Raw genomic sequence first — 25,228 nt, forward strand, 5'->3', positions numbered from 1 at the left:
CAAGGGGGCCGCTCTGACAGGCGCTCAAACCTCAGCCACCGCCACACGTCCGCCGTCTGTGCGGTCAGAAGATGCCCACATCCAGGGTGACCATGTGTTACACAACACTGTATGTATGTTCTTACGTAACGTCCTTTCATACAGTCGGGTATTCACTGGAGCAGTCTGGGTTGAGTACTTTGCTCGAAGGCACGAGAGAGGTGCCCCACCTGAGATGTGAATTACGAACCCCTTTTTCCGCCTACCCCCTGCTGCCACGCCGCACAGGCCATAAGCGTGTCTCTGTTTCTGTGTACAGAGCAGTTACAGGATGGCAATTCAGACTGAGGGAATGATCGAGGATTTGGTGAAAAATCTCAGCTGCGACAACCACGAACTGCAGATGCACTGTGCCAGCGCCATCTTTAAGGTACACTTTCATTCACGGTTTTTTTATTTTCTTCACGTCTGTTCTAATGCCATAAACCATTGTGTGAATATACAGAGGACCTTAAGTGTAATTCCACTGCAGCTAAGTATACAATAAATTAATTGACTGTGAAGCACTGTTACTGCTTTACAATTCTAGCTCAAAGAAGCCATTCATACTCAAAGCTTCTCCTCTCGGCCTATTGAGTGGTTTGAAATCAGCCAAAAAAAAAAAAAATTAAGCAGCACCCTTCATCAATGATCCTTCTCGGCCCATTAGCTTCCATCCATTCTTGAAATAACGGCGCACATGTTCGGGCCTGAATTTCTCTCCATCCAGTGTGCGGAGGACAAGACGACACGTGACCTCGTCAGGCAGTACGAAGGACTCCAGCCCCTGGTGGCCCTCCTGAAGGAGTCGGACAACAAGCAGCTCCTGGCCGCCACCACGGGGGCCATCTGGAAGTGCTCCATCAGCATGGAGAACGTAGTGAAGTATGGATTAAGCCATTAGGCCTCATTAGCGCGCCGGGCTCTCACACAGAGAAGCACGCAGTGTACTTCCGTATCGCACGGTCCATACTGTGTGTCACACCTGGCACTATCCCCTACTTCCGAAAAGGAGCTGTCTGATTATCACATGTCACATCTTTCAATTTTCTCAGTACCTACTGTAAGTTAACACAGCGTGTCATGATTATACTATTTCATCTGTATTATTATATTATGATTGATTATTGATTATCATTATTGATTATTATTTCAATCATCATTGATTCATTATTCTAATTATTATCATTATTATTCATTATGATTATTATCATTATTGATTATGTCAATCAATGATTATACTATCTGATCATGATTATAATTAATCTGTAATTTGCTCAGCACTTATGTGCCATATGAACGTGAAACCTTGGAATGCGCCACAATGAAGGCCATCAAAGAGGTGATTCCTAATATGATGGCTGTCATCATACATCATATATCATCATATATCATCTCAAACCATTATGTGTCTATGGTTTGCTGGTCCTCACTTGAAGGACGCTTTCCAAGACAGGGCCATTAGTGCTGTTTTGAGAGCCCTTGGACGAGCTCACTGTAGGTGCAGATTGATCCACTTTGCGCCAGGTCAGAGCCTGAAAACGGGCAGACACATCTGCAGGGTGGGAATCTTGAGCGCAGCTGAGGGTGGTGCAATCACATGTGTCTGTTTTATGAGCAACCTTATTTGTTCACATAAGGAGTCAGTTTTTCCACAGTCCAAGTGTTGTCATATCCATCTCACATTTCGAGCCCGGGCCGTCGTGATTATTTGAACTGCAGCGAAGTTTTCGTACGACGCCTGTAAGTTCTAGCCTTCCCTTTGACTGTTTGTCAGAGGAATGCGCCTTTCCACTGTTAAACAAAAAAAGATGAAGTAAAGTGTTGATTTTATGGACACAAATGATGTGTTTGTCAAAGCGGCGGCTGATTAGTGTTGAACATGGGCGTGCGGACCAGAGGAACGCGGCTTGAGAATGACTGCCCGGTGATGTCAGAGATGTAACTTGACAGATTTTAAATCATTTGTCATGTAAGGCACGCAGCCGTTTATTTAAGTGTCGTTCAGTTCCGCAGGCACTGACACTTTTGGAGGGTTTCCCTAGCCACGGGGGTGTCAGGCGGTTTTTCTAGCAGGTAACTCTCCTCGAAAAAATAAATAATAGTAGAGAATTGTGACCTGGCATCCTTCTACCACCGCAAAGGTACCCCTAAAAAAATTATTTAGCCATATTTAATTTCCATGTAGTGTGAGGCAGGGGATATGCAGAGGAAAACCCAGGCATGCTTTCATTTATAATCAGTAGCCCCTTAATAAATTACAGGATTATGACGTTTGCCACAACCAGAAAACTGATATAAGGCTGAGTTTCCATTGCTTTTTAATGATAAGAATAGCTCTGGAATTTCATAGTTTTTATAGTAATAAATTAAGATTTGTTTTGATAATTCTTCCATCTAATCTAGGCTGTAAAAATCGCTTTCAGTGGGTGTGTTGGACGTAATATGGAATCAAAATGTCCCCCAGACACTCAGATGGGTCTGCTTCTGTCTAGTGTTTTAAGATCGGCAAGATTTTTCATTCAGAGGAAGTTTGGTCATGCTAGATGACAGCTTTTCATTGGGTAGAAAAGTAGTTGTTGCCATGCCAGGGAGGTATTTAGTCTGACCACCTTGGCCCTTTGTCTTTAACTTGAATACTGAATTTAAGCCAGTGTTACCTTGACTACTGAATTACTGAAAGTTAAACCACTTTTAACTAAACTTGAGTACTGAATTTCATTTACCCTGATCCCACAAATGTGATCAAGATTCAATAAAACAAAATGCAATAGTTGATGAAATCCCTTTCTCAAAGTTAAGGCCAGAGCTTTTAGATCCAACTCCCACCTTGACCGAGCAAACATGTAAGTTTTTCAAAACATATAAAACAGTATGTTTCTCTCACACAGATGGAGTGATAAAGATTCAGTCTGTTTATAGAGTGAGAGATGAGCAGACCTTTTCCGTTATAACAGATGTGGTAGCTGTCTTTTCAGCGCAGGAGCTGTGAGCAGCGAACGTTTAAACACTGTCCACCGGCGAATGTTTAAGAGTATAGCGAAACTAGTAATAGGGTACAACACAAAAATGACCTTTTCAGACTGTCTCCCAGCCCCAGGGTGCCAAATGAACCTTCACACAAAGTCCTAATATTGTACGAAGGCGCCAGAGATCGGCAGCTGTTCAGAAAGCGGCCAGTCAAGGTGATAAAACAAAGTTAACTCTACTGGCAGTGAGGAGTGTGGCAGCTCAATGCACATACCCCAGTAGTGGGCTTTCTGCCTTGTTGTAATTTCTCATAACACTGTTGCTATGTAGGAAAGCCACAGTAATAATAGTAATGATACTAGTAATGGCATGCAAACTGCAGTTGGTGACACTTCATTAACAAACTTCAAAATTCCAAATAGCTCTCCTACGCTTAAAAAAATCCAGTGAAGAAAATGAGAGGAATGTGTCCTGTTGTAATATTTTCATTTAACACTTATTTTCCTGCATGATTTTTTTAAAATGCTTTTTTGGATTGCGTAACCAGTTGGGTGCGAACGAAGGTAAGAAACTGGCCATCGCGGCAAGCGGAAACCAGCGTGATGCAAAGCGAGCGTTTTTTAATGCGCACTTAAATCTGCGAGCGGGATCTGGTTTTCAAACTCTCCCAGGGTTATTTGAATAACATATAAAAACGTCAAGGTCAGACGAAGCGCTGGAACGAAATGACCGAGCCATTACCGTCAAAACGAGAATTGCTAACGGTAATAGAGTTTCAAGGAGCGTTGCTCGAGGCTCTCCTTCATTTCAACATCAATCAAGGCGGGAGTCGTGCACGGAGACGAAAATCGCCCTGAAATATACTTTACAGCGATGATAATTAATGGGGAGGTTTGTAAAAAGCTCATGAACGGCTTAAGCAGCGTTTGTGGCAGATAACAGACAGTGCTCCATTGTGCAAGTGATCTTTAGCATGCACTTTCTGAAGGGACTCCCAAGATTTGAGTAGCGAGACCTCCTCCAAAAACCAGAGGGAGCATGTGGGACCCATTTCCTTGATTAATGATGCATCAAAATGAGAAATGATTGATGGCAAAAATATAATTACATTCATAACCAGGGCATGCTTATTTAAACCTTGCATCTTGTGTTTAAGTACCTGGAGAGTTGGATTTTCACAAGACCTGTTTTATAGCAGCTAAACTTTTCAAACAGGTATAATTTATTATTTCACAAATGGAGAGGAAAGTTAAGACCTTAAAAATGTAAAGATGTTCTGATGTGTGTTTTGATATTGTTAGCATGTAACTGTGGACAGTGTTTAGTTGGTTACACATCAGTGAACACGGTGACCTTTTTGAATGTAATATACTGAGGTGCTGCAGACACACATGAATGTCATTTTTTGAAAATGCAGCCGGGAAAAAAAGAATCCTAACGATGGGAAAATCCTTAGGATGGAAAGTTTCTTTTGCCAAGACTTAGAGGGCACTTGCCAACGTACAGCGATGTTTGAGGTCAAGATCCCACTGTTCAGTCACAATTACTGACCATTTCCCCTTCTGCCTCAGTTAGCTATAGGACAAGAGCTGCCCTTGTTCCACAACAAGGGTAATTTCAAGCCAAAAGTGCATAGGCATTGTAATGGGATCCTTACCCCTGTAAATGTGCTTACAGATGATGATGGATCTTCATTGAGAAGGATGCATTTACTGAACAAAGCATGTTTTAAGTTTACATGCCTATGATCCAATGTGTTATCCTCATCAACAATTGTTTTTCCACACTGTTTGTTCTAGTTGCAAAGGCTTCATTTGTAGGATCTGAAACTGACAGTAAACCTACAGTCTAGATACAGCTGAAAACAGGCTTTCCTGTGAGTGTAGACAGAGTGTATTCTACTGTTACAGTGAATGTGTCGATACATCAGATATGTTTGCAGATAGGAGCTGCCTAAAAAAATTAGAAATAGATTGGACAGAAGCACCTCCTTCTTCCCCGAGTCATTTGACAAGGTTCAGTGATGCTTCCAGTTGTGTGGGGGCTGTCTATTTGTGGTAAGGGCTAATTTTGTTTCTTTTGCCTTGCTAATTTCTCATGTCGTTATCGGTGCTACAAAAATAGACATGACTTGCAGTCAATTTATCAAAACTAATGCATGCAATTAGGCCAGATTTCTACTGTAGCAGACTGCCGATAACGCTGCAATGGTGGCACATGAACAAGATTTTTTTTTGGGGGGGGGGGGGGGTTTGCCAAATTCAGTAAGTTAACTTTGGCAGCCTCTCCACCTTTCATTACTGTTTCACTCACAAGAAAATGTTTCGGTGGATTCTGACCAAAACCAAGTGACCTTGGACACTTTCGACAATAGCCTGCAGCCCCGTTGCCAGGAACCGTAACTGTGAATAAAAACAGTCATATAACTTAACCGTACATCATTGGTTTGTTGAGGCTTTTCCGAAACCACATCATATCCCTTTTAAATGTTTACTGTAGTCTACCACTGTAAAGTGCTGGACAGCAAAGTCAGATCATGGCAAGACAAAGGCGCGATCCTTCCAAACCACAGAGAGCCGTACCACTGCAGAGTACACGCATGTTGCGAGCACGCAATCACCGTGGGAAAACTGTTGCACTACCAAAGTAGCACGGCGAGTTGTGTGAGGGGTTGGGCAGTTGTGAAGACATGAAAGTTGACCGTGGAGGAGCTGGCGGACGCTTCTCACAAAAATTAGCAGAAAGAACTAATGTAAAAAAAAAAAAAGAAAATTAATATGAAAAACCAACAAAGCAAACAAACCCAGCCTGAGCACACAGTCAGCAGGGAAAAAAAGCTCTCTGCTCTCCAGCCATATACCTTTATTTAACATGCCTTTAATTAGGCAGGTGTGGCTCGTTAACCAAGGGGCTGGCTGACACAGACAAAGACAATTATTACTGTACAAAATGAAATTGGAAAGGGGAAGACAGCAATCCTTGTACATTCAACAAAGTGACAATGGAACAAACAGACAGTATTTGGGAGAAAGGGTGAAGGCTCTCCTTCGCATTGACTGTGGCCCCCCGTTTCAGATTCCAGGAGTACAAAGCCTTGGAGACGCTGGTGGCCCTGCTGACCGACCAGCCAGAGGAGGTCCTCGTCAACGTCGTGGGGGCCCTGGGCGAGTGTGCCCAGAAACCCGACAACCGAGCCATCATCAGGAAGTGCGGCGGCATCCCCCCGCTGGTCAACCTGCTCACGGGGACCAATCAGGCGCTGCTGGTGAACGTCACCAAGGCCGTGGGCGCCTGCGCCACGGAGACAGAGAACATGGCGTAAGCTGTCAAACTCACGTTTTTTCTATTGTGTTTACGTCTTTCTTATCTCTGTTTAACAAACTCTTAAGTCGTAATGAAATGAGATCTTGTGAGGTTACATTACATTATATTACCGGCATTTAGCAGACACTCTTATCCAGAGCAACTTACATAGGTTATATTTTTTTTTTTTACATGTTACAGATTTATATAGCTGGATATTTACTGAGGCAATTCTGGGTTAAGTACCCTGCCCAAGGGTACAACAGCAGTGCCCCAGCGGGGAATCTAACTGGCAACCTTTCGGTTACCATTCCTGCTCCTTACCGCTATGGTGCACTGCCACCCAAATAGTAGAAGCTCATACCATTATGGATGTTAAAACAACTGATTGTTATCCTACATGTGGCAAAAAAAGAAAACGGTGCTTGTTGTGGTTGGTGGTCAGTAGTGATCATTTTCATTGCTAAGCTACCAGTGGGATGTGTAGAATGAGGTAGAGTTTAGAATAAACATACTGCCATGCTCTGTCTAAAGCTTTTCCCTGCTGGTCCTTGGGAAGAGTGTACTGTATGTACCATACCATCTGATTCTCATTGCTTTTACAGGGTTGTTACAGACTTAAAGCCCCCTCTTAATTAACACTGGACTCAAATAAATAACTTTATGATCAAGTACATTTTGTTAGTTAGCAGTTAATGCAATTGTCTGAAAAATAATAGATTTATGGATGGGTATGGATGAAAGTAGAACCCTTTTTGAAGAAACAAAGCTTTTTCAGCAATTAATTGCAAGAGGTAGAATCCAGCCAAACAATTGTTTTACAGCCAATATTATTCATGTATTCTCAAGGAAGATATATTTAGTTTTTCTTTTCTTTTTGCATTTACACTTAGTTATGGAAAGAAAGTCGTTATTTCCACAAGTTTTTTTTTTTTTACATCTTGTGGCGAAGGCTTATTCTGAGCATTGTGTACAGGGGTTTGCTGAGCAATTAACATAGTTCACATTTGATTGTTTCCTGCCTGGAACCAGTATGGTCAGAACTGTTTCTGAAATTAAGTGACTCAGGCAGAGTGCTGTCATTCATCCGGCTGGTAGGATCATGGCGTGACGTCCGTCGCTCTGTTCATCTCCGCTATCAGCATGCTTAGCTATTCACCCCCCCCCCCCTTACATTCATACCATTCAAAAACTGACCTCTTTCACTAAAACCCAAAATTGCCTTCATGTACGGGGAGAGAGGGGGCTTTGTGTTTACATAGGGAAGGGGGGTTATAATGAAACAATCTACATAACATCATCTGGTTGGTGAAGGGGAACCACAAGCCAAAGAGCAGCTCCTCAAGTAGCTGACAGGCTGGCTCCCCATCTGGTTTACTTTACCCCGAAACTGCATGCTAAACATGTGTCCGCATGCGTCCGGACTAATGCGTCTTCGGTTGGACTCCTGCCTTTCCTCTGCTCGCTGTCCGGAAACCCACACTACGCTCTGATGTCGGTTGTATGTAGTAAGGCCGCGCTAACGCTAACGTTCGCGCCTCGCTTTAGCTCGTTCAGCTGTTTACTCCTCATTGCGTCTTTGTTGTTTTCACTTAGACTAGAGGAAGGACTGACACACCTAGTGCGTACAGCGTGATTGAAATGGTTTCGTTCGGTTCAGAGAAAGTACACTCTACATCACGCATACCTTCAGTTCGGCTAGGTCCCACGCAGTCCAAGATAAAACACACAGCACGCAGATGCCCGGAAGATTTTTTAAGGCTATCTGCGGTCTGACTCGCATCCTCATCATCAGACGTCTCATCTCTCTTAAATGCGTCCTACCAATCTGTATGAAGAGAGGCGCTTTTTGTGGACGATATTTAGTTCGGTTTGTCGCTTTGCTCAATTTAAAGCACCCCGCGGGCATTAATCCGACGTTATGATGTCCCAGACTGATTTATTAGCAGGCGCGAGACAGATGGTGCGGGGACATCTCTGATGAGACTCCATTCATCGCCAGTCACGGAGACGCTTTGATTAGAGAGTGTTTAAGCAATTACGACAGCGTTGAATGTCGGGGCCTGTTGGTGGAGCACACATGGGAAACACGTTACATGTTATTTATACCAGACAACGGATGCTCTGTGGCGTAATACTTTGGGTTCCCAGGCCTTGACTACAGCCTTGACTACAGCCTGCGAATGCAGCATGAAATATGGCAGGGGCTTAAGTCAACTTCAGTCAGACAAAGTGAAATATTGGGAAATCTGTCTCTCTAACTGTTTAAATTGGAAAGAGGTCCCCCCTTTTTTGTACAGTGAAAGGAACCACTGTGGTTCGTGTTTGTTTCGGCTTTAAATGGGGTTATAAAAAAAAACAAAAAAAAACGGCATAGACCACAATGCAGTCATATTGATGAATGAAACGATGACCGGCCATCGATGTGCATGGAATACTTTGTCGCGGAAATGAATTTGGTCGGGGCAGCCGAGCTACAGAATTAGATTGCATGAGTAAAAGTCAGCGATGCGTTACTGATGCCGAATAGCCCGTTTGCTTGAGTGTGTAGTGGTGTGTTTTTGTGCTTCGGCAGGACCTCAGAGCTCACCCTCAGAGTGTGGAAACACACGGCCTGTTAGACCGTGCCTGTCTTTGCTGCTGCCGCAGTGTCCTCTCTCTGTGCTGCAGAATAATAGACCGCTTGGACGGGGTTCGCCTGCTCTGGTCGCTGCTGAAAAACCCGAATCCAGACGTCCAGGCCAGTGCCGCGTGGGCCGTCTGTCCCTGCATTGAAAACGCGAAGGTAAGACAGAGCTGTGACATAGTTTAGAGGAAAATCACATCTGTAAATATTACAAATTATGTTGCTGTTTTTAGAAATATTGAAAATGACATTGTATAATTGTATGAGAAAAAGGAATTATGTATGAAATATCACTTAATGTATATTTTGGGTCTATTCTGCATACCTCATCTTGAGAACAGCACTCAAGGATTATCACCTCCGTGTTTACATTACGATTGTAATACCACTGAAGAAATGGACTCCGAAGTTTCAGCGTTCAGCCTGGAATTTTTGGCTGTAACTCACTTTTAGAAGGGTTTGCTTATATTAATATGAGTATTATTATTATTATTTTGTAAATTGTACTCCATTTTGCCTTTTAAATATGTCATTTTGTGGGTGCTGAAGGCACTAAAAGCTTGCATGAACCTTGCATTAATACAAAGCAGAGTGCGCTGCACTCTGTTGGTGAACTTATAAACAGACAGGGAGAGACAGAGAGTAATTTCCTGTTGCATAAATGCTGATTCTCGAAAGAAAGCTCTTGCATGCACTGAGCCCCAGAGTGACACGACTGGCAGTGTGCATTAGGCAAACCGCCAGGTCATGCATTCAGCAGCCCTATGGGGTGACAGAGCGTGCTTCGCTTACAGAGACATACATGAATGCGCTTATGCAGAAACTTATATGAATGCACTGCTGTCACAGACCTGCAGATATCTCGATATAATGTCATGTTGAATGTCATCTACCGTCTTTTCAGTAAGAACCAAATCAATGCGTTGTGTTTCCTGAAACTCACTATTGAACTATTGAATTGAACTTGAATTTAAATGTGTCTTAAAATCACAGTGAGTGAATGGTGTACTTCTACATTAACCTTCTGAAGTTGAAAGAAATGTGTTCGAGCAGGTGTAGGAGTGTTTCTTTCTGTCAGAGATTTTTCTGGCTCAGGATTTGGTCAAAAAAATGATGTACCGTATGTTCACCATATGGAAAAAAAAGCACAGAAGATCTTATTGAAAGCTAACAAAGTTTGACAATGTTTGTCTGACATTTATGGTGCCAAATTTTTTTTTTTAAACACATGCCATTTCAGTGATTTCTGAGGCTAGGGCAATGACAAGAGCTAAACAGTACATTCCGCCCATACAGTGACGGAATCCGATATTTCTCGGTGCAGTAGTTATTTAGATAAAACACATCTGGCTTCGGTTAGCGGCCACAGAGTGGATTTATGACAGACAGAGCCCTGCTATAAGCGCAGCTGTATGTCCCTCTCCCTCCGTTCATCTACGGATACCTGCATCTCGTTTGTAGGCGGCCAGTTCTGAGGAAATTCACCGGCGTTCCGCGTCTCGGGAAACCGCTGTGCTCCTCGTTCAAGGAAGTGACCTGTCTGTTCATGTAGTGAAGGACCACAGTTCAAGGGCGGCAGAACTGCGCTGCATCATTCATTTCATTATCTGTTGGTCTGGCAGATTCCATTACCCGGGGTATCACACATAGCGAGCATGCACAGAGGGGGAGAGAGATAGGGAGAGACAGATATGGGAATAGATGGAGATACAGATTTGTAAAGCTCTCTGTTGTTACTAGAGCAAATGCACCTTGCTAAAGGTATAATGAAGGTAAGCGTTGAGCCTACAATGTTGTGGCTACAAGGCCAGTTACTTCACCACTCCCGATACCCGCATCATGTGCTATCTATTTCCGATTTGTATTCGTATATTGAGGGCAGCTCATACCGTGTGGAGGTTCGTAATGTTGCGGTTTGGACACGGCGACCGCCCCGGTCCATGAAAGGCAGAGTTCTTAGTCAGTGGCAGCTGGTGGCTTCACAGAGCCCTGTCATCCTTCGCCCCATTAGTATTCCCCAGGAAGCACTTCCTCTCTCGCTGAATCGGGCGGGCGGCAGGCGGGGGAGGCGGGGGGGTCAGCTCTCCAAACAGAGCTCATCCTCTGGCAAGTCTTCTGACGGAGCTCGGGGCAAACAGCGCCTGGCATAGCCCGGGCCTCATCTCGTCCTGACCGCCTCTGAACGCCGTCAATCACTCCCTGCTCACCTCACTTTAATGTGCCGACATGCTACAGCACCAGCGAGCAAAAGCACTATTAACACCCCGGCTGCGTGTACAAGTATATCGTAAACTTTGTGCTTTTCTCTACCGGCTAGCTTGTACGTTATCTGGCCAGCTATTGAAATTTGGCCATGCTGTGCTTCTATTATTGTTAATTCCTTATGTGCCTTTTTTGCTTGCGTTGTACTCACTTTTTTAAGTTGCTTTGGATAAAAGCATCTGCCAAATGAACAAATGTAAATGTAAATGTAAATAGAAAAAAAAAATTTTACCATGGACTGCTCTACATTTACGTGTAAAAAAAAAAAAAAAAAGCATGGGCAATTACATCTGTAGAGGATATGGGATCGAGCAAATTCCCCTGACCAAAGGGGTGTGGACATCAAAAGCTGTAAGATTCACTGCCAGTAATTCACACCTAATGGCTCTGCTGCCTCCTCCTTCCCTGTCCAAAGCAGTAACCGCCGGCTGCGGTTTATCTCCCAGACACAGCCAAGGGTAGAAGAGAATGTAGGCTCTTAATGCTGTCGAGAAAAGAGATCGAATTTATTTCGTTGTTAGTGTAGTATTAACAGTGTAATTCATTGAATGGCTCACAAATTATTTATTATTTGTAACCATACGGTCATTTTGTTAATTTCCCCATGATTTGACCTTGGTTTTTACTTCATTGATTAAGTTTTGCTTCAATGATTGCAATTACGTAAGAGCAGTGAAGTTTTTTTTCTGTAATGATTTTGGTCATGCTTCCTAGAAATAAAAGCTTAATATTTTCAGTTAAGTGGCCCAGACTCAGTCTGAATGCAATGTCCTTTTTTTCCTCAGCTTTCAGCAAGTGGTTTCATTTTAGTCGAACATTTTCCATCTCTCCACAACATCGGGAGGTCAGAGGACGCTGAAACTAATGAACGATGTTATGAAAAAAGAAAATTCTGAAATGTAGCACTTACTTAAATCCGTCGCTAAAGGCTAGAGACAGCGCTTTGCGGCTGGGTTGAGTCTGGGCCACGGCTTTCTCCCCGCTCCCTTTATTTCGCAGATCGAGCGCTCAGATTAATAGGAGCCTCTTTTTTTTCCTGCAGGACGCGGGGGAAATGGTCCGGTCCTTCGTCGGTGGGTTGGAACTGATTGTTAATTTGCTGAAATCAACAAACAAAGAAGTGCTGGCGAGCGTGTGCGCCGCCATCGCCAAAATCGCTAAAGATGAAGAAAACCTGGCAGTCATAACGGATCACGGCGTCGTCCCAATGCTGGCGAAACTGACAAATACAGTAAGCAAACTCGCCTTTTTCTCCTACTGCAGATACAGCTCCTCAAACAGTTTTTCAGACTCTGATTCACTGCATTTAAGCTGGGGATTGATGCGGCGGTCTGACTCAGTTGTGTTGAGTGAACAGAGGAAGAGGTTTAGTCGTGCTCTCAGTGTCGCCTTTAATTCTGCGAGGTTGCGTTTTTACGCGTAATGTCCCGTGTTACTGTGACCTCCTCGGCAGACGGATGACAGGCTCCGGCGGCACCTGGCAGAGGCCATCGCCCGGTGCTGCATGTGGGGGAGCAACAGGGAGGCGTTCGGGGAGGCCGGGGCGGTGGCCCCGCTGGTGCGCTACCTGAAGTCCAAGGACGCCTCTGTCCACCAGGCCACCGCCCAGGCCCTGTTCCAGCTGTCCAAGGACCCGAACAACTGCATCACCATGCATGAGCACGGAGTGGTGAAGGTAGGCCACACTGACCCTCCCCCCCCCCCCCGTACGCCATTCACTTCATTTAGATACCATCTCATGCTTTCAAAACTATTTAGCAGTGCGGCGTAGCGGTAAGGAGCGGGGCTTGTAACTGAAAGGTTGCTGGTTCGGTTCACCGCTAGGGCGCTGCTGTTGTACTCTTGGGCAAGATACTTAATCCACAGTTGCTTCAGTAAACATCTAGGTGTGTAAATGGATAAAACTGTAACCTATTCTATGTATGTGTCTGCTTAATGACACTAATGTAATGTAATATTCAAACAGTTACATACAGTATATATGTATGTAGTCTGTATATATATACAGACTACATATATATGTAGTCCAACATAGTATGTGTAAGGAAATGATCAGTGGGCAGTAATCAATTGATTGATTCAGTGACTGATATTGAAAAGCCTAAATGTTCATGTTCCACTTTTTCTGCTGGCTTTCACACAGTGTCTATCCACGAACATGGAAAAAAAGCAGGGACAGATTTAGCATTTGGAGACTATAAACACACAAGAAAGAAAGTCCATGAGGCCAATCACACTTGTTTTAGTTCTGTGCGGTCCAAAAACACTGGTAATAAACTCTGAAAATGGGAACTATTTTCAGAGCCTTTGACAAATGAAGCTGAAACAAGGCTTGTTTTATCCCGGGCGGAAACGCAGCGGCATTTTCTAGCAGTCATGGGAATTCAGAAAAGTCAACATTTCAGTATGTGCGAAGTGCCACTTCTCTTGTAGGCCATAGATGCCATTACAAAAAGCAATCTGAAGACTGTCTCTTGGGCAACTGCTGCTGTGAGTCACATTTGACCATGAAAGCAAAGCGCTGCACTAACATGTTCGGGGGTTCAGGGAAAGGGGGGCGGGGGTTGTCTAGGTTGACCAGATTGTCATGGTAACAGTACCTTTTTTTTTCTATGAAGAATGCTTATTGAGAACAAAATGGAAACAAAAGGACAACAAAAAGACCAGAGGCCACTCAGAACATCTTGGCTTGTCACTGTTCCCATATATAAAATAATGGTGGTAAATTTGTTTTGTACATTGTGTCTCCGGCATTAAAGACAATTGAAACCATAGCATCAATTTGCTTTTGTAAAATAATAATAAAAAAAGTTTTTAGTCACTGAACAGACCAGTGAACAATGAACGAACATGAATTGATTTAGATGATCATAAAATTGCTGGAAATTTGAGCTCAGTCAGTAATGCCTTTAAATATTTGCAAGAAATTTAAAAACATACAAAATTATTAAAAAAGGAGATATAGGTTATTAGTGTTAGAGACGAGCTGAAGGAGGGAAGGCATGAATCAGTTGTAACCAGAGACTGTGTGTATTGCTTATTTGAAAGTGCACAGTAATGTGAATAATAATATAATGGCACTGATGGTCACTGGATTTGATGCCAGGATTTGGCCTGGATTGGATTGGAAGTAAGTTTTTAACATGTTTATTTTTAGTGGTTATCAACAAAATGAGTTTATGTTTGTAAATGACATTATTGTGCAGATTTTATCGTCAGATTAAATTACAATTGGCGTTCTGCACACAAGAGAGTAATTTAATCTTTGGAAGAGTGTTTTGATCTGATTTCCTAATTCAATCACTGGCATTTCTAGTACACAGTTTCAGAGGAGAAAACATTTGTGACCACGTAGAGTTAAAGCCTTTTTTTCTTCTATACCGACTGCTTTATAAATTCTGAAGTGGTTCTGCAGTTGCAGCCAAATATTCTTTCCCATGTTCGTTTAATGGTGTACTTTAGCTAGATCTGCAGTTACGTTGTATGTGGTTCAACACTACCCATAATTGGTAGCTGAACTGAACATTGGGTGTTCCAAAAGAGTTATGTCCAATTTGCAAAAATCGTTCAGCAGAATGTTTTTAGTTTAAGCCTCGACAAATCACTAGACAGACAAAAAATTTTTTCCTACCAAATACACTGCGTTGTTCAGTGGGGTGCTGGAGTGTTATACTGCCTGTTGCTGTTTTTCATTACTAATGTACTAGCACTGAGTTTCAGCAGGATTCCAGAATGCATTTAGGGATTTTAAAGGGCTTAATTAAATAGCCCATATTGCACCTTTTTCAATTAGTTTTTAATAGGAGGCGCAGAAACACAAGTTATTACCAAATTAAGGCCCATAGCATGCTGAGAATTGATTCATATCTGTCTGACCCCGAGGAAGCATTACAACATGAGAGGCTGTCAGTTTTAGAGGTGAAGCTAGTGCAGTTACACATCTCGCCGATGATATATGTGGTGGTGTGGCGCAAAATGTGTTAAAACAATATTTCCTGAAGTTTTAGCGATCGGCGAAGGCGTTTATCAAGAACCGATGCTGGGCTCTGTCTGTCTCATAATCTAATTTATGTCCGAGTGTAAAATTCAAGACCGCCTCTGGTATTATTGCAACAGTATTTCAAAAACCTTTTTTCGTCCTTGAAAAGCTCTCAAAACATGCACACCCACCGGCAGCGTAATGATTTCCAACGATCGCGGCAAGCGCGAGCGTTTTCTCCCAGTGTTTTGTTCGGTAAGTAACTTTCCTCCCCAGCATTCTTAATGGTGTATAACTCAGTCCCCTAAGCTTCGGAGAGGAAATTAAGCATTGAAAAGAAAGCATTTTACACTGGAAAAGACATTAGTGACCCGTCTGACTCTCCTCGTTTTTTTTTCTATCATTGTGACTTTACAATATACAAATCAAGCCCTGCTGTAATTCTGCGAAATTTTGGAGCAATACACAAGCTTGCAGGCGCTATCTTTCACCGTTTTCCTTTCACGGTACGCGGTAAACTGAAATATTAAGATATTTTATACTGCAAGATTATGATTTATACTTACAGTAGTGTACTTATTGTAAGATACTTTATACTGCACTTGACCTGCGTCACTTTTTTTCATCGAAACCAAAAATATTTCACATTTGGAAACAGTGTTGTGTTGCTGTTTAGCATACCAGCAGAGCCGAAACGCTTCACTGGCTTCAGTGTGTCAGGCATTTTGAAACATGTTTTCTCAGTTGTCGCGCATCACTTAATGTTACCCTGCGGTTTAACGGCACCGTGTTCATTGGTTCCTTTAAGGACGTGCGCAGACTTTTGAGAGCAAGTCCTGCGCTGGAACAGGCCCCCGAGACCCTGATCCCAGTGGTGGTGCGTACCAGAGCGCAGCTTAAAAAGGCCCGAGATTAATTGCTCTCTAGTTTGATTTGACGTGTACACTTGGTATCTCACAGTTCTACAAGGATGTGCTTTATTTTTTTCCACTTGCACAAAATCAACACGCTCTGCCCTTGCCTCTACATTACTTCCAGAGGGCTGGGGATTGTTTGCTGACACCATAAATCCTGGTAGACAGCTTCTAGCCAGCTTTTTGTATTAAAGAACCCCTTTCATAAGAAAAGCTTTGTGAAGTAAATTGATGTAAATTACAAAATGCGGATGGTAATTATTGGTAATTTTCAACTGAAGGTATTCCAAAAAATGACTGCTGCCAGCTCCTGGTATGTATTTTGGGCCTTCAGACGTAAATGAGAAAAACGTTTGTTCCTGTTGTTGCTATGTGTACTTGTGCACTTCACAGCATTAGCATTTGCTTTTCACCCTTCTTTAAACTCTGCATATTCAAATTACGCATATGTGTGTGTGTCTGTGAGTGCGTGCATCCTTGCAACTGAGCCAGAGAGAAAGAAAAATATGGACCTGGGAGACAGTTGTGTGAGGCAGTGATTCTCAGAAGTATTTCCTCCGAGTTTAGGCTGAGCCATGCTGTGCCTGTTGCAGGTTTTAAGGTAAGGCGCAGATGTGGTGAACAGGTGACCCCAATGTTCCATGGCTGCTCTCTGCTGTGTACCTGACATATCCGCAGCATGTTATGTGCTAGGCTCCGTCTACCGTCTTCATTCGAAACAGTCTGGAATACGGAATGTTAAGCCTAAAATGGAATTCCTCAGTAGCATTCTAGGGAGTTGGGGGCAGGGGGGTTCAATCCAGGTTGAAGTTTTACTGCGAAAAAAAAGTTCCGTAAATACAACCTCCAGTCGGGGGGAGATTTTAATGCTGTTTTTTACAGAAAGAAAACAGCTAAATCTTACTGGCTTCCCAGAGGCCCCTGGGAGTGGTGTTTACCTTGACTTTGCTCAGTCACTTCCTCAAGCGCGGAGCTCTCTGCTCGGCAGAGAGAAAAAAAAAAACCCGGCTTGTTTGTGCTGTTTACCCAGGGAGAGGGACCCGAAACATGGGAACAGCCACCCGCTCCGTGCGGTCGGGTAATGGCTGTCAGATGGAGGAGGCTTTCCTGGGGATTTAGGCCCGCTCCACAGGAAGGAGCGGCCTGCTGCCTGTGCACTTAACACTGCGACACCTCTCCCGTGCACCGGGGGCCTCCCGGGCCACCTGCACTGTGCGCTGCCTTCCCAGGGTAGGAGTGGGGGGGGGGGGGGGTCAAGAGCCACCATGGACCTTGGGGGAGCCCGACCGCCGACCGGGGGGGGTTAATTTTTCAAACGAGAGCTGCGTTATCATGTTCCTAAGGTTTTGGAATACCCAACAAGAGCTGCATTATAGTCTTTGAGATCCCAGCTGGGATGGAAAGGGGGGGGGGGGAGAAAATGCAAAAGAGAGACACGCTTATCTTTGCCTTAGCTGTGCGCTTCGGGAGCCTGTATTTGGCTGGGTCTGAATAACATGCTGTGAGGTTGGCAAAGGGCTGTTTTTGGCACTTTTCAAGCATCCTCTATTTTCACAAAAGGCACTTGTCCGAGCGAGCTGCATGTTCCCCCGACCGCTGTGTATTAGTTTGCTTCTCTCTGTTGTTTTTGATGCTATTTTAGACCAGGGAGCAAGTGGGTTGTTGACACAAAATACAAATTAATAAATGCTAGATTTGGGAAAAAACTGCACCTTGCAGTTTTTGTATGGGTTATGTGTGGGTGAGGAAAGAAAAAAGAAAGCATGCATTGTGATATGTTATCCTCGTCCGTCTGCGGTTATAATTTAATACACTCCAATGCATATTAATTTGTATCTTTAGACGTAAGGTTCTGCTTGCACTCTATAATACCTTCAGCATTTTCCGCATTCAGAAATATTCCAAAAGGGCCCCGTGCCCGAAGCTTTCTGAACATGTTGTGAGAAATAGAAGAATCCTGTTGCTTCCTCCCTGGCCGGACATCTGGTCTGGGGAGAGAGAGGGTGAGAGAGAGAGAGGGAGAGAGAGAGAGAGAGAGAGAGAGAAAGAGAGAGAGAGAGAGAGAAGGAGATGCACTTCCTGACTGGTGGAGTCGCACATAATAAACCCGAAGTCCCTCCCTTCGTCATGAGGCGCTGAGGCGGGCCAAGAGAGCCGGTCCGAGAAACAAAAAGGGCCCAAACACAATAAGGGGAAGGCGGGAGGCGGTCGGAGGCGGAGATGAGAGAGGGGCGCTCCGCCGCTTCGGGGTCACTGCTTGCTCACCGCAGACCGTCCCCGAAGGGTACTGTCCACTGTCACTTGCGGGAGTTCAATGGCACGGGCCTTGGGATTTCATAAAGGAACACATTGAACGAATTTAAAATCCTCCCAAGTGCCAAAGCGTTTTTTTTTTTTTTTTTTGCACCCGAATTTGTGTTTATTTTCATTTTAGCCCACAGCTCAACATGGACTTGATGCACTCTTCTTCCCCTCGGATATACCATAGCCGTAATATATCTTTGGCAGTTCTTTTCTGGGCTCACAATATGTGACAGTATAATAAGAGCCCTTTAAACATAATAACAAAAATTGTAATGTATATAGTTTTTTTTTTTACGAACCATGTTCTTAAAAGTTTGACTTTTGGAGGGAGAAAAATCGTGTTCTCCAGTGAGATCAAAAAAAAAAAGAAGGTTTATTACACAAGCCAGTAACCGTCGGATATAATGTGACCTTTGAGCAATGGAAGGCTGTCAAGCTTTGCGGTTGGTGTTCGTGTTTTTAATGCCCACAGCTGCCTGTTAGACAAACACTTTCATCTGAGCAAACTCTCAGAGGCGTGCGCTTTACAGCTGCTGCCTGCACTGCAAGATCAAAATAGGTAACAGACACAGAAGCATGGCAACCAGCAGCATACCGTCACAGTTTAATCTACGCTCTCTCAGTCAACCCAAAATGTAACTGAAGACCCCACAGCACTCCCCGCCGAGGAGCGCGTTTTGACTACGCACGAGTGCGGGTTGAATCCCCTTTGCAGCAGGCTGTTGCGAGGCTGGTGAGACCGGGCCGAGCTTCGCCTGTCTGGGCCGAAGGGCCTGCTCCTGTCATCAGGCCTCTCGTGTTCTCATCGCTAACAGCTTGTTTGTTTCTCCTCTCCGTCTCTGGGGCAGCTCCTCCTGACCATGATGGGCTCCAGCGATGAGGTCCTGCAGGAAGCCGCGGCCGGCTGTGTGGCCAGCATCCGCCGGCTGGCCCTGGCCAATGAAAAGGCCAGATACGGTTAAAAGGGAATCGCTCCCACCCAATCAGCTCCAGTGAGTATTTCCGCGGTCACCTCGGCTGATCGCCCTCGCGGGACTGAGTAGGCAGCTCGGTCCTGCAAACGCATCACAATCGTCTTTCTACAGAGTAAGAGCGAGAATAAACAAGTGTTCAGCCGCTGATATGTGTGTGTGTGTATTTATATCGTTTAGAGCACATAATGGCAGGAAGACTCTCTGAAAATCCTGCCGATACGTTCCGAGTGATTATTTAATTTGGACTTGATACAAACATTAATGAAAGCCTCCCCCTTCCTTTGTTTTTTCACAGTGTCCGATTTAATAATAACAATAAATGCTTTCTTCTTCTGTTTGTGCCCACGCCAAACGCTATACGCTTTCCTCTCAGTGGAGCAGCTCTGAGCACGATTCGCCTGCGCGGGGTCTGCATGTAATCCGCACGGGAGATTAATATCTAATCAAGTCCCACATCTGGATGTATTACTTTCGAAATGGCAAGAGGCACGTTTGAAAGGCAGCTATTACATGTATACATATTACATGTATGAAACAAACATTGCTCTGCAGATGAGACTGATCTGATTTGTGTTAATTCAGTTTCATATCAGATGTTTGTATTTTAATGTTTAAGCCACAGGGAAAGATTTTGAGTGCATGAATATTGAATTACTCCTTGAAAGTCTGTAAAGAAAGACAGAAACGAATATGACTGATGAGAAAAATCTGTATGCACTCGGTATAAGCATAAATTTGATATGGATTTGAACTCTCAATATGTATCTGTAGTTTCAACATAATTTATAATATTCACCCTCACACAGCTATTGTGGAATTATGGGGAAACCTCATCTGCAAGAGTGTAAATTACTTTTTAGAACTGAAATAAAAATCATCATAACAAAGGTTTCTTTGGAAAGCATTAGATGAGGATGTAAATCAAACACATAACATTAAGTCAATGTAACCTTTTAAAAAATTTAATCATAACCATTTTATATCACATATAAATATAACTGCTTTACACTGGGCTCGCGAGGGGTCAAAACTGTCAATAACTGGGAGACTGCAGCATGCCACAGGGGATAGGGGGTGGCTGCATTACCCAGGATCAGCTAATCTCCTCTGATCTTCAGTAACCTGCAAGTTGGTGTTGCGCCTGCAATGAGATCAGCGGAGTTGCGCTTATCCTCCAGTCGGTGCCTACTTACTGTGGTGCATCATGGGTATTGTAGTACAAAAAACAGGGAATGTGTACGTGTGGATTACATATGTCTTGCAGGATTTCATTTCTGTGCTCCTGTACGACTACAGAGGTGAGACTAATGTGCAGTTGGGGATTCTAAAAAGGGAAAAAGCATTAAATATTAAATATCCACAACTGCAATGTATTTGTTACATTCAAGTGTACCCATTAGTTAATCTTCAGTCAAAGAAAATCAGTTTAGATATTATTGCAATGATATCCCCTCCTTTATGGCTGTCAGTAATACAAACAATTCAGCTCCATCTTTTGTTTTCTCAGTTCATAAGCTGCCATGTGCTGGGGAAAAAAAAAGAAGAACGGAAAAACACAGAGATGTTCAGAGTACGGTGAGCGTGTCTCAGGCCTTTAGTAAAAACACGCCATGTCACTTCCCATTGTTTTCCAGCAGGCCGCAGTACATCCTGATTGCTCTGCCTGCCCTCCTCCGTTGTTCCCTGGTCCTAATTAACTCTGCGGCCTGCTATTGAGACTGCTAGAAGGCCCACGGGAACTCCGTCATTAATATCAGGCCGATATTAAAAATTAGCTAAACATCAAAAGTATGTGGTTGAAACCTTCATCACTCTAACATGTTTAAACTGTACCAGCTGCGGCCAGGGGGATGCAGCTAGCAGAGCCACGGGTCCCAGGGAGGAGAGGGTGAACTTTAACTCAATTGTTCCGACGAGGACTCCTTCCAGAGCGCAACATGGAGCTGGGCTGAACCCGCCATTGTCTCAGAACGGTTTCAAACTAAATAAATACCCCATGATTAATGGCGGTCTCATTCCATGCAAACGCTCTCAACAGCCCGAAAACACCCAAAACAGATTTTTATTTTTGTTGTTTTTTTGGAAACGTCTGAATGAAAGCATTCCGGTAACCCGAACAATCAGGAATGTGGAAGCCCCTGCATTCACTGTTTCCTCTGTCCTGCAATGTGGAGCCCAGTTACTGTGACATCATTAAACAAATGGTGCATGTTCCACTGACGGGAAGGGATTCGTGGGAGATGCAACCTCACAGCGTGTTTTAACCTCCGGTGGGGAATGCACTGTCTGCAACCGGGAGGTATTCAAGGTGCATGACATTATCCACAGCACTTAAAGACGGCAAATTCCAGCTCTCCCGAGTGCAGCGCTTTCAGCCTCAGGGGCCGATGGAATTCCTCTCCTCCGAATCCTGAAAGGGGGGGGGGGGGGGTGCCGGACAAATGCTTGCGCGTCTGAAATGTGTAATGCAGCTTTTCCGCAATATATCAAGGAGGGAGAGGAGAAGGGAGCAATCGTCCTGAAAACGGTCCAAAGCCGTCGGCCGTAATCCCACGGCTCGCTGTATTAGCAGAGCCGCAATCCCTCAGAGAAAGGAAACTACCACTTTCTGCAGAACCCGGTCCCGTTCAGGGACATTATTCATGGGAAATTAGAGGCTCTCATCCCTGCAGTTTCTGTGCTTCCGCAGGGCCAGCAATTAGGTCCGGTTCTGCCTTCGGTGCCATTCGGTGATTCAGTTCCTCTCAGGGATTTATTGAGGGCACAGAAATAGCGGTCAATGGCCTGCAAGGGCTCTGCAGTTCCTCGGCAGGCCACAGGGGGAGCCGACACGACGCTTCTCTTTCACAGGCACTTTGGCGCAGCATCATGCTGGGGAAACAGTGTGGCACAGCGGCTTCTCTGCTCCTGAAGCTAACCTGCTCCCAGAGTGTAGGACCTCGTGGTGAAGCAGTTAGGTGCATCAGAGTAAGGTAAGGCTGAATGATGCCATTTACCCGGCCTGCAGAAACTGCAGTCAGTAATGATAAATAAAATTATAAATCACATAATATTATAGTAGAAATATATTCTAATATAACAGATTAATAAACCCTGTGTGTGCATACATGTAGACACAGACACAGACACACACACACAACATCCCTCCTTTATGCTATGCATTTAATGTTTGCCATGTAGGATCAGTCCTGTCAACCGTCACGTTTTTTGAATTTGAGCACAATTTGTCAGCTGCTTACTGTAACATTTGTTACGGCTTCCCAGAACTACAACCACTTTATTAGCTAATTATCGTGCCCTACCTGCTGCAAATGTAGATGGCGCTTGCAGATGTTTAATTGCAAATGTGGCAGAGCTGTTTGTTTTAGGTGTTAGACTGCAGACTGTAAAGTAAGCTGGGCAGAAACGTTGTGATACATCCAAATTTTTCAATGTGTTTTTCTTCTTTTTTTTTAAGTGAAACTTCTCTTTGAAGCTGAAAACTCCCACATCACCCCAGGCAATAGGCCTGAAAAATTTCATAAAGAAACTAATGAACAGTAAAAATTCCGTCCAAATAACAGAAGTGGTTTTCTCCCCCTAAGAAGCAAAGTACCATTTTAATATAAGTTCTGACCAAAGCACTGTATCATTGCAGCCATTAAAAACACGCACACACACGAACAGACACACACACACCCACGAACACACACACTCTCTCAAGGCCTCTCGGTGTCCTGCAAAACAAGAAAGAGCGAATTAATCCCACAAACGCAGCGAACAGGCCCTGTTCTGATTTCACAAACCACTGTACGGTTTATATCATTACCGCCAACACCACTGTGCCTGTCGGCTCATTTGAGCGCACCAGGATTGAGCTGTTTGCACACTACATTACAACCCGTCAGTTTCCTGCTTTTGGGTCATGTGACCTCTGAATTGAATACTCCCAAGAGGTCAGATACACCATGAAATTCATTTGCATCACTGGGTGGTTTCAAGGCATTAAAAAAAAAAAAAAAAACATTTCACTGACCTAATAAATTTTGACATTCCCATCTATAAAGCATAAAATAACTGGCTGGCTTGACAATAAATAAACATAGAATAAATACCGCAACATCTGGATCGTTCTTTCTGCTCTGTACAGCAAGGTCTCCATAAAGTGTTATTAATTCATAGATTGGAACAGGCATCTTAGTCTCTTGATGATGTGATGCAGAACAGAATAGGGCTTAAGGGAAATAGCCCCTTGATGTGTACTTTCAGAGGTATTTCAATCAAGAGCAGGACTTAAGGACAAATATTTGAACTGGCGTTTCTGTTGTTATGTCAACGAAATTAAACTCCACCAATCAAAGTAAGTAAAATAAAAACTGGCATCGGCCAAAAAAAAGAGCAAATTATGTCAGTGATTGAAATCCATCTTAGGAGGGCTCTTCCTGGACTTGTTTCAGCTATGTTTGATGAAAGTGATGTTATTTCCATGGATATGTGGAGCAGCCGTTTGATGGATCTGTGCTGTGCATTGTGTTGTCTGTATCGCAGTGTACTGGCATGTTCCCTGCCCTACAAGCACACATACATTCAGGCATATACATGTGCACCATCTCACATGTTAGGAGCCACAAGCATCCATGTTTCCATGATGTTATCCTTGAATTTCCATCGAGCCGTTCGCACGGAGCCATCAGGCTTTGAACTCAGCAGACAACGTGCTACGTTGGAAACCGGGATGACATCGCCAGGGACCACAGCTTCCTCGCGGGTTTCCTCCCGAGTTTTACTTCCTCTCCCCCCCCCCCCCCCCCCCCCCCCCCCCTCCCCTCTCCTTCAAAGTCATACCGCTCGTCAAAGCCCCGTGCCAGACTCTGCAGACACCTCTGTACTTTGTAACAGTCTCCATTTCCCACCTCACCCCCCCCCCCCCCCCCCCCCCCCCCCCCGCGGGCTTTGCCCCCAACCTAACAAACTGTGAAGGCCACTCCTTGCACTGCCTCACTCTCGTTGCCGGGAGATAGCCAACCGCCCGCTCCCTGCTCGTCCCGTTATGCGACCCGTCGCGCTCCATGCTCACCGCCCGCCACTCCTGTGTTTCCTTTCTCCAGCAACGATCCTGACATTGACAAATCTCTCTCCCTCCAGTGCAATGTGTCATATTCGGAAATATAGCATGCTGTTCAAGTACTCCCGTCTTTAACCTTCGGCAGTCAGTCTTTGCATGAACACTTTCTGGAGCTCTGTCAAAGCCTTATTTTCTCTCTGCTGATTGAAAAGAATAGTGTTGTACACAGAAACCGTTCTAAAACAAAATTTTAAAAAAATTATATGTATGCTGCTCTTACGATATGACGCATATTATTTATCATGTGGCTCTATATGGCAGCCATATTCACGAGAAAAGGAAGAGAAAATGAAAAAAAATATGCGTCTGAGAGCAGACAATTATTTTCTAAGACACTATAATTGTCAGTGCAGCATGCCAAACGACCACTAATGACATCTGGCTCAGACTCCGTAATTGGTTCGGGTAGGTGTGGAAAGAAAGTACATATATATTTTCTGATTAGAGTCACAAATGCTCAGGGTAATTCGAAAAACATCCATTCAGTCATTTTAAGCAATCTTAACTGGAAGTAATTGTGCTTCCCGCCGATTAAGAAGTTCATATTTTCCAAGAAAGGGCCAGGGATTTTCACAAATCTGTCTGTGGCTTCTGACCGATCCCTGCCATGACGGCCTCTTGTAGTACTCGCTACCAAATTAGACTGAGCGCTGGTGTGAAAAATACTGAAATAATGAAAGACGTATGACTCACAGAGAGCTGTGAAGGGGCAGAGAAGGGCAGGGAATACGGAATCACAAAGGCCCGGATTCTGAAGAATCCCACGAGGGCTAT

General features: G+C 44.1%; 1 protein-coding gene across 1 annotated transcript in view; it reads left to right on the plus strand.

Moving 5' to 3' along the window:
- Positions 1-19,488, plus strand: part of odad2 (outer dynein arm docking complex subunit 2) — a 41,896-nt gene extending 22,408 nt beyond the window's left edge. The window contains exons 14-20 of the mRNA XM_036520655.1: positions 299-409; positions 749-903; positions 6,064-6,306; positions 8,962-9,076; positions 12,222-12,410; positions 12,633-12,854; positions 19,225-19,488. Coding sequence (XP_036376548.1) covers positions 299-409; positions 749-903; positions 6,064-6,306; positions 8,962-9,076; positions 12,222-12,410; positions 12,633-12,854; positions 19,225-19,338 — 1,149 coding nt within the window. The 3' untranslated portion in view covers positions 19,339-19,488. The remainder of the gene's footprint in view (positions 1-298; positions 410-748; positions 904-6,063; positions 6,307-8,961; positions 9,077-12,221; positions 12,411-12,632; positions 12,855-19,224) is intronic.
- Positions 19,489-25,228: the final 5,740 nt, after the last annotated feature.

The sequence above is a fragment of the Megalops cyprinoides genome, chromosome 2 (genome assembly GCF_013368585.1).
Source record: "Megalops cyprinoides isolate fMegCyp1 chromosome 2, fMegCyp1.pri, whole genome shotgun sequence".
Taxonomy (NCBI): domain Eukaryota; kingdom Metazoa; phylum Chordata; class Actinopteri; order Elopiformes; family Megalopidae; genus Megalops; species Megalops cyprinoides.